Source organism: Gigantopelta aegis, chromosome 13 (genome assembly GCF_016097555.1).
Source record: "Gigantopelta aegis isolate Gae_Host chromosome 13, Gae_host_genome, whole genome shotgun sequence".
Classification (NCBI taxonomy): domain Eukaryota; kingdom Metazoa; phylum Mollusca; class Gastropoda; order Neomphalida; family Peltospiridae; genus Gigantopelta; species Gigantopelta aegis.
In genome coordinates this window covers 444,991-454,990 of record NC_054711.1, presented here as the reverse complement: position 1 = coordinate 454,990, position 10,000 = coordinate 444,991, and the positions used below count along the sequence as shown (strand labels likewise).

The 10,000-nt window shown below is 37.9% G+C and overlaps 1 protein-coding gene across 1 annotated transcript in view; it reads left to right on the top strand.

Annotated features, from left to right (window-relative positions):
• LOC121387560 overlaps positions 1-10,000 on the top strand; it is a 71,033-nt gene that overhangs the window by 33,535 nt on the left and 27,498 nt on the right. The window contains exon 11 of the mRNA XM_041518715.1: positions 5,688-5,869. Within this exon, the coding sequence (XP_041374649.1) occupies positions 5,688-5,869 (182 nt within the window). The remainder of the gene's footprint in view (positions 1-5,687; positions 5,870-10,000) is intronic.

The window sequence follows — 10,000 nt, the reverse complement described above, 5'->3', positions numbered from 1 at the left end:
AGACTGACACCACTGAGATACAGGTACAAAACAGAACAGAACTTTAGACTGACACCACTGAGATACAGGTACAAAACAGAACTTTAGACTGACACCACTGAGATACAGGTACAAAACAGAACTTTAGACTGACACCACTGAGATACAGGTACAAAACAGAACAGAACTTTAGAATGACACCACAGAGATACAGGTACAAAACAGAACTTTAGACTGACACCACTGAGATACAGGTACAAAACAGAACTTTAGACTGACACCACTGAGATACAGGTACAAAACAGAACTTTAGACTGACACCACTGAGATACAGGTACAAAACAAAACAGAACTTTAGACTGACACCACTGAGATACAGGTAAAAAGCAGAACTTTAGACTGACACCACTGAGATACAGGTACAAAACAGAACTTTAGACTGACACCACTGAGATACAGGTATAAAACAGAACAGAACTTTAGACTGACACCACTGAGATACAGGTACAAAACAGAACAGAACTTTAGACTGACACCACTGAGTTACAGGTACAAAACAGAACAGAACTTTAGACTGACACCACTGAGATACAGGTACAAAACAGAACTTTAGACTGACACCACTGAGATACAGGTACAAAACAGAACAGAACTTTAGATTGACACCACTGAGATACAGGTACAAAACAGAACTTTAGACTGACACCACTGAGATACAGGTACAAAACAGAACTTTAGACTGACACCACTGAGATACAGGTACAAAACAGAACAGAACTTTAGATTGACACCACTGAGATACAGGTACAAAACAGAACTTTAGACTGACACCACTGAGATACAGGTACAAAACAGAACAGAACGTTATTCGCTGTCTGTGTTACATTTGAGGTGGGTTACAAACATTTCGACAAGTGTACTACTTAAAAGTGTAATACAGTCAAACATACAAATATCTAACTAAATAAATGTACGACATATAGTTAATCACTTTCACAAATGTACACAATAATATATATGTATATTACAAATAAGTAACTTACGAAAGATAAATATTTTTAAAACACACCTTTAATCAAATTGATATTTAATGTACGTAATTTGTTTATATTGAATATTTTGGTGGAGTTAAAATAGCTGACGTAATTTGAAGCTGTTGGGTTCATTACAAGGCCAAACACAATGTCTCTGGTCAGTGCGCGTGTCGATTTTGACCTTTGCGCGTCAACATGTACATATATATATATATATATATATATATATATATATATATATATATATATATATATATATATATATATATAACAATCCTGTGGTATGACGTCGAGTTTGGACGAGCTTTTCTTGCTATAACGTAAAACCGTATTTCTGTACACATTTTTTTTTTTTTTTTTTTTTTTAAATAATGAAATAATGAAATAAAATAAGCTGCATCACCGCATCAATTTTTGAACTTTGGTCTGACCAGAGACGGACTTTTTTTGGCCTTGTGGCTTTTGTCTCGCCTTTATGAAGTATAAGGGTGAGATTCTAATATTATTAAAAAAAACCCCAAAACAACAACATTCTAATGGCAGCGGGCAAAGGCAGATTACTTTGACGTTGGATGTTAATCAGAAAGAAGTTAAACGTGCTTTCATTAAGGCAGATTACTTTGACGTTGGATGTTAACCAGAAAGAAGTTAAACGTGCTTTCATTAAGACGATATTAGAAAGTTAAAGGTTTTTGTTGTTGTTGTTGTTTAATGTCACCACTAGAGCACACACTAATTAGTTTTATCATTGGCTATTGAATGTCGAAAGTTAGTCATTCTCACACGTAGTCTAGAGAAAACCTTCATCATTTTCCCATTAGTAGCAAGGGGTCTTTTATATACATTTTTCCACAGATTGAACATCATATACCACGGCATTTTATATACCACACATGGGACACTGTTGGGACAAAATTAAAAAAAAAAACTATGAAAGAACGGTTCCACCTATGTGATTCGATTCTATGATGTAGGTACATGTAGCTCACGTGAGCTCTGTATCGAGCCAGTAATAAAACGCATGATGTAGGTAGCTCACGTGAGTTCTGTACTGAGCCTGTAATAAAACCTATGATGTAGGTAGCTATGTACCAAGCCTGTAATAAAACCTATGATGTAGGTAGCTATGTATCGAGCCTGTAATAAAACCTATGATGTAGGTAGCTCACGTGAGTTCTGTACCGAGCCTGTAATAAAACCTATGAGGTAGGTACATTGTAGCTATGTACCAAGCCTGTAATAAAACCTATGATGTAGGTAGCTATGTACCAAGCCTGTAATAAAACCTATGATGTAGGTAGCTGACGTGAGTTCTGTACCGAGCCTGTAATAAAACATATGATGTAGGTAGCTGACGTGAGTTCTGTACCGAGTCAGTAATAAAACATATGATGTAGGTAGCTGACGTGAGTTCTGTAACGAGCCTGTAATAAAACCTATGATGTAGGTAGCTTATGTCAGTTATGTACCAAGCCTGTAATAAAACCTATGATGTAGGTAGCTTTTGTGAGTTCTGTAACGAGCCAGTAATAAAACCTATGGTGTAGGTAGCTGACGTGAGTTCTGTACCGAGCCAGTAATAAAACACATGATGTAGGTAGCTATGTATTGAGCCTGTAATAAAACCTATGATGTAGGTAACAGGCGTGAGCTCTGTACCGAGCCTGTAATAAAACCTATGATGTAGGTAGCAGGCGTTAGCTCTGTACCGAGCCTGTAATAAAACCTATGATGTAGGTAGCTGACGTGAGTTCTGTACCGAGCCTGTAATAAAACCTATGATGTAGGTAGCAGGCGTGAGCTCTGTACCGAGCCTGTAATAAAACCTATGATGTAGGTAGCTGACGTGAGTTCTGTACCGAGCCTCTAATAAAACCTATGATGTAGGTAGCTGACGTGAGTTCTGTACCGAGCCAGTAATAAAACCTATGATGTAGGTAGCTGACGTGAGTTCTGTACCGAGCCAGTAATAAAACACATGATGTAGGTAGCTATGTACTGAGCCTGTAATAAAACCTATGATGTAGGTAGCAGGCGTGAGCTCTGTACCGAGCCTGTAATAAAACCTATGATGTAGGTAGCAGGCGTTAGCTCTGTACCGAGCCTGTAATAAAACCTATGATGTAGGTAGCAGGCGTGAGCTCTGTACTGAGCCTGTAATAAAACCTATGATGTAGGTAGCTGAGGTGAGTTCTATACCGAGCCAGTAATAAAACCTATGATGTAGGTAGCTGACGTGAGTTCTGTACCGAGCCAGTAATAAAACATATGATGTAGGTAGCTGACGTGAGTTCTGTACCGAGCCAGTAATAAAACATATGATGTAGGTAGCTATGTACTGAGCCTGTAATAAAACCTATGATGTAGGTAGCAGGCGTGAGCTCTGTACCGAGCCAGTAATAAAACCTATGATGTAGGTAGCTGACGTGAGTTCTATACCGAGCCAGTAATAAAACCTATGATGTAGGTAGCTGACGTGAGTTCTGTACCGAGCCAGTAATAAAACCTATGATGTAGGTAGCTGACGTGAGTTCTGTACCGAGCCAGTAATAAAACATATGATGTAGGTAGCTATGTACTGAGCCTGTAATAAAACCTATGATGTAGGTAGCAGGCGTGAGCTCTGTACCGAGCCAGTAATAAAACCTATGATGTAGGTAGCTGACGTGAGTTCTGTACCGAGCCAGTAATAAAACATATGATGTAGGTAGCTGACGTGAGTTCTGTACCGAGCCAGTAATAAAACCTATGATGTAGGTAGCTGACGTGAGTTCTGTAACGAGCCAGTAATAAAACATATAACGTAGGTAGCTGACGTGAGCTCTGTACCGAGCCTGTAATAAAACCTATGATGTAGGTAGCTGACGTGAGTTCTGTAACGAGCCTGTAATAAAACCTATGATGTTGGTAGCTGACGTGAGTTCTGTACCGAGCCAGTAATAAAACATATGATGTAGGTAGCTCACTTGAGTTCTGTACCGAGCCTGTAATAAAACCTATGATGTAGGTAGCTGACGTGTATTCTGTAACGAGCCTGTAATAAAACCTATGATGTTGGTAGCTGACGTGAGTTCTGTACCGAGCCAGTAATAAAACATATGCAGTAGGTAGCTCACTTGAGTTCTGTACCGAGCCTGTAATAAAACCTATGATGTAGGTAGCTGACGTGAGTTCTGTAACGAGCCTGTAATAAAACCTATGATGTTGGTAGCTGACGTGAGTTCTGTACCGAGCCTGTAATAAAACCTATGATGTAGGTAGCTGACGTGAGTTCTGTAACGAGCCTGTAATAAAACCTATGATGTTGGTAGCTGACGTGAGTTCTGTACCGAGCCAGTAATAAAACATATGATGTAGGTAGCTCACTTGAGTTCTGTACCGAGCCTGTAATAAAACCTATGATGTAGGTAGCTGACGTGTATTCTGTAACGAGCCTGTAATAAAACCTATGATGTTGGTAGCTGACGTGAGTTCTGTACCGAGCCAGTAATAAAACATATGATGTAGGTAGCTCACTTGAGTTCTGTACCGAGCCTGTAATAAAACCTATGATGTAGGTAGCTGACGTGAGTTCTGTAACGAGCCTGTAATAAAACCTATGATGTTGGTAGCTGACGTGAGTTCTGTACCGAGCCTGTAATAAAACCTATGATGTTGGTAGCTGACGTGAGTTCTGTACCGAGCCAGTAATAAAACATATGATGTAGGTAGCTCACTTGAGTTCTGTACCGAGCCTGTAATAAAACCTATGATGTAGGTAGCTGACGTGAGTTCTGTAACGAGCCAGTAATAAAACCTATGATGTAGGTAGCTGACGTGAGTTCTGTACCGAGCCAGTAATAAAACATATAACGTAGGTAGCTCATGTGAGTTCTGTAACGAGCCAGTAATAAAACATATGATGTAGGTAGCTGACGTGAGCTCTGTACCGAGCCAGTAATAAAACCTATGATGTAGGTAGCTGACGTGAGTTCTGTAACGAGCCTGTAATAAAACCTATGATGTTGGTAGCTGACGTGAGTTCTGTACCGAGCCAGTAATAAAACATATGATGTAGGTAGCTCACTTGAGTTCTGTACCGAGCCTGTAATAAAACCTATGATGTAGGTAGCTCACGTGTATTCTGTAACGAGCCTGTAATAAAACGATAACATCTACAAGCATCTTATGCGTATCCTGCTCTCCACGACAGGTGAGCAGTCATACACGCTCACCTCACGAACGCTCACCTCATGAACGCTCACCTCATGCTCAAACAAACGTGGAAAGTGGTGAGTATTTCTGCATAATAGTGTGTGTTGTTATGCGCACTGTTTAAATATGTGGAAATGTAATTCTTGTTTGTAATTTCTAATCTGCAATTATTATGATAACAATGACTTACGATATAAACACCAACCAAAGCAAATCTCAATGGCGCATGAATCAATGATGGATGAACAGACTGGTAAACAAATCAACCAAGTTAATGTTCTATATATGTGGCAGTCCTCTTTTTTACTCTACAAGAGGGATGAAATCTCCAGTGAAGAATCTCCCAGGAAGTGGCTGTCTTCCTGTGAACAAGGAGCCGAAGAGATATTCATGGAATACTTTCCTAGGTGCCCATTCAGCTCCGTGTTGTGCGAGGATGCGGCCCTGACCATGTATTTATTGAAGCACTTCGTCTTTCAGGTTACAGGGTGATGTTGTAGATTTCCTCGCTTATAGACGACCCCAAACTGATAGACCTATGAAAAGGGCGATTACGAGCAGAGCAGAGCGTATTGAAAGAGCAAGAACTGAGCTGATTGCTGAACTCAATGTGTCTCGAGTGGATTACATTGACGTGAAGAGTCTTCAGCTCTACGATATAGGTAAAATAGTCTACAACTCTTTGATATAGGTAAGATAGTCTACAGCTCTATGGTATAGGTAAGATAGTCTACAGCTCTATGCTATAGGTAAGATAGTCAACAGCTCTATGATATAGGTAAGATAGTCTACATCTCTTTGATATAGGTAAGCTAGTCTACAGATCTATAATAGAGGTAAGATAGTCTACAACTCTATGATATAGGTAAGATAGTCTACATCTCTTTGATATAGGTAAGATAGTCTACAGCTCTATGATATAGGTAAGACAGGATATCATATAACCTTGTCCTGTCTACAGTTCTATGATATAGGTAAGATAGAGTCTACAGCTCTATGATATAGGTAAGATAGAGACTATAGCTCTATGATATAGGTAAGATAGAGTCTTCAGCTCTATGATAAGGGTAAGATAAAGTCTACAGTTCTACGATATAGGTAAGATAGAGTCTACAGTTCTACGATATAGATAAGATAGAGTCTAAAGCTCTACGATGTAGGTAAGATAGAGTCTAAAGCTCTACGATGTAGGTAAGATAGTCTACAGCTCAATGGTGTAGGTAAGATAGAGTTTTCAGCTCTACGATATAGGTAAGACAGTCTACAGCTCTATGATATAGCTAAATTAGAGTCTACTGCTCTACGATATAGGTAAGATAGACTCTATAGCTCTATGATAAGCGTAAGATAGAGTCTACAGTTCTACGATATAGGTAAGATAGAGTCTACAGTTGTACGACATAGATAAGATAGAGTCTAAAGCTCTACGATGTAGGTAAGACAGTCTACAGCTCTATGATATAGGTAAGATAGAGTCTACAGCTCTACGATATAGGTAACATAGAGTCTATAGCTCTATGATATAGGTAAGATAGTCTACAGCTTTATGATATAGGTAAGATAGTCTACAGCTCTATCATATAGGTAAGATAGTCTACAGCTCTATCATATAGGTAAGATAGTCTTCAGCTCTTTTATATAGGTAACATCTTCAGCTCTATCATATAGGTAAGATAGTCTACAGCTCTATGATATAGGTAAGATAGAGTCTATAGCTCTACGATATAGGGAAGATAGTCTACAGCTCTACGATATAGGTAAGATAGTCTACAGCTCTACGATATAGGTAAGATAGTCTACTGCTCTACGATATAGGTAAGATAGAGTCTACAGCTCCACGATATAGGTAAGATACAGTCTACAGCTCTATGATATAGGTAAGATAGAGTGTATAACTCTACGATATAGGTAAGATAGAGTCTACATATCTATGCTATAGGTAATATAGAGTATTCAGCTCTACGATATAGGTAAGATGGTCTACAGCTCTACGATATAGGTAAGGTAGTCTACAGCTCTACGATATAGTTAAGATAGTCTACAGCTCTACGATGTAGGTAAGATAGTCTACAGCTCTATGGTATAGGTAAGATATAGTCTACAGGTCTACGATGTAGGTAAGATAGTCTACAGCTCTACGATATAGGTAAGATAGTGTACGGCTCTACGATATAGGTAAGATAGAGTCTACATATCTATGCTATATGTAATATAGAGTATTCAGCTCTACGATATAGGTAAGATAGTCTACAGCTCTACGATATAGGTAAGGTAGTCTACAGCTCTACGATATAGTTAAGATAGTCTACAGCTCTACGATGTAGGTAAGATAGTCTACAGCTCTATGGTATAGGTAAGATATAGTCTACAGGTCTACGATGTAGGTAAGATAGTCTACAGCTCTACGATATAGGTAAGATAGTGTACGGCTCTACGATATAGGTAAGATAGAGTCTACATATCTATGCTATATGTAATATAGAGTATTCAGCTCTACGATATAGGTAAGATAGTCTACAGCTCTACGATATAGTTAAGATAATCTACAGCTCTACGATGTAGGTAAGATAGTCTACAGCTCTATGGTATAGGTAAGATATAGTCTACAGGTCTACGATGTAGGTAAGATAGTCTACAGCTCTACAATATAGGTAAGATAGTCTACGGCTCTACGATGTAGGTGAGGTAGTCTACAGCTCTATGGTATAGGTAAGATAAGATATCATATAACCTTGTCCTGTCTACAGTTCTATGATATAGGTACGATAGAGTCTACAGCTCTATGATATAGGTACGATAGAGTCTATAGATCTATGATATAGGTAAGATAGTCTACAGTTCTATGATATAGGTAAAATAGTGTTATCAGCTCTACGATATAGGTAAGATAAAGTCATCAGCTCTACGATATAGGTAAGATAGAGTCTACAGCTCTATGATATAGGTAAGATAGTCTACAGCTCTATGATATAGGTAAGATAGAGTCTACAGATCTGTGATATAGGTAATATAGTCTAAAGCTCTATGATATAGGTAAGATAGAGTCTACAGCTCTATGATATAGGTAAGATCGTCTACAGCTCTATGATATAGGTAAGATAGAGTATTTAGCTCTACGATATAGGTAAGATAGTCTACAGCTCTACGATATAGGTAAGATAGAGTCTTTAGCTCCACGATATAGGTAAGATAGTCTACAGCTCTATGATATACCGGTAGGTAAGATAGTCTTCAACTCTATGATATAGGTAAGATAGTCTTCAGCTCTATGATAAGGGTAAGATAGTCTTCAACTCTGTGATATAGATAAGATAGTCTTCAGCTCTATGATATAGGTAAGATAGTCTTCAACTCTATGATATAGGTAAGATAGTCTTCAGCTCTATGATAAGGGTAAGATATAGTCTTCAGCTCTATAATATAGGTAAGATAGTCTTCAGCTCTATGATATAGGTAAGATAGCCTACATCTCTTTGATATAGTCTACAGCTGTATGATATAGGTCAGATAGTTTACATCTCTTTGATATAGGTAAGATAGTCTACAGCTCTATGATATAGGTAAGATAGTCTACATCTCTTTGATATAGGTAAGATGGAGACTTCAGCTCTACGATATAGGTAATATAGTCTACATCTCTTTGATATAGGTAAGATAGTTTACATCTCTGATATGGGTAAGATAGTCTACATCTCTTTGATATAGGTAAGATAGTCTACATCTCTTTGATACAGGTAAGATAGTCTACAGCTCTACGATAAAGGTAAGATAGTCTACAGCTCTACCATGTAGGTAAGATAGTCTACATCTCTTTGATATAGGTAAGACAGGATATCCTATAACCTTGTCCTGTCTACAGTTCTATGATATAGGTAAGATAGAGTCTATAGCTCTATGATATAGGTAAGATAGAGTCTTCAGCTCTATGGTAAGGGTAAGATAGAGTCTACAATTCTACGATATAGGTAAGATAGAGTCTACAGTTCTACGATATAGATAAGATAGAGTCTACAACTGTATGATATAGGTAAGATAGTCTACAGCTCTATAATATAGGTAAGATAGAGTCTACAGCTCTACGATATAGGTAACATAGAGTCTATAGCTGTATGATATAGGTAAGATAGTCTACAGCTTTATGATATTGGTAAGATAGTCTACAGCTCTATCATATAGGTAAGATAGTCTACAGCTCTACGATATAGGTAAGATAGTCTTCAGCTCTATGATATAGGTAAGATAGAGTCTACAGATTTATGGTATAGGTAAGATAGTCTACAGCTCTACGATATAGGTAAGGTAGAGTCTACACTCTACGATATAGGTAAGATAAAGTATACAGCTCAATGATATAGGTAAGATAGAGTCTACAGGTCTATGATATAGATGCAATAGGGTATCATATAACCTTGACGAGTCTACAGCTCTATAATATAGGTAAGATAGAGTGTACAGCTCTATAATATAGGTAAGATAGAGTGTATAGCTCTGTAATATAGGTAAGATAGAGTATACAGCTCTACGATGTAGGTACAATAGGATAGCATATAACCTTGAGGAGTCTACAGCTCTATAATATAGGTAAGATAGAGTATACAGCTCTACGATATAGGTACAATATGATATCATATAACCTTGAAGAGTCTACAGTTGTATGATATAGGTAAGATAGTATACAGCTCTACGATATAGGTAAGATAGTCTACAGCTCTACGATATAGGTAAGATAGTCTACAGCTGTACGATATAGGTACGATTGGGTGTCATATGACCTTTAAGAGTCTACAACTCTG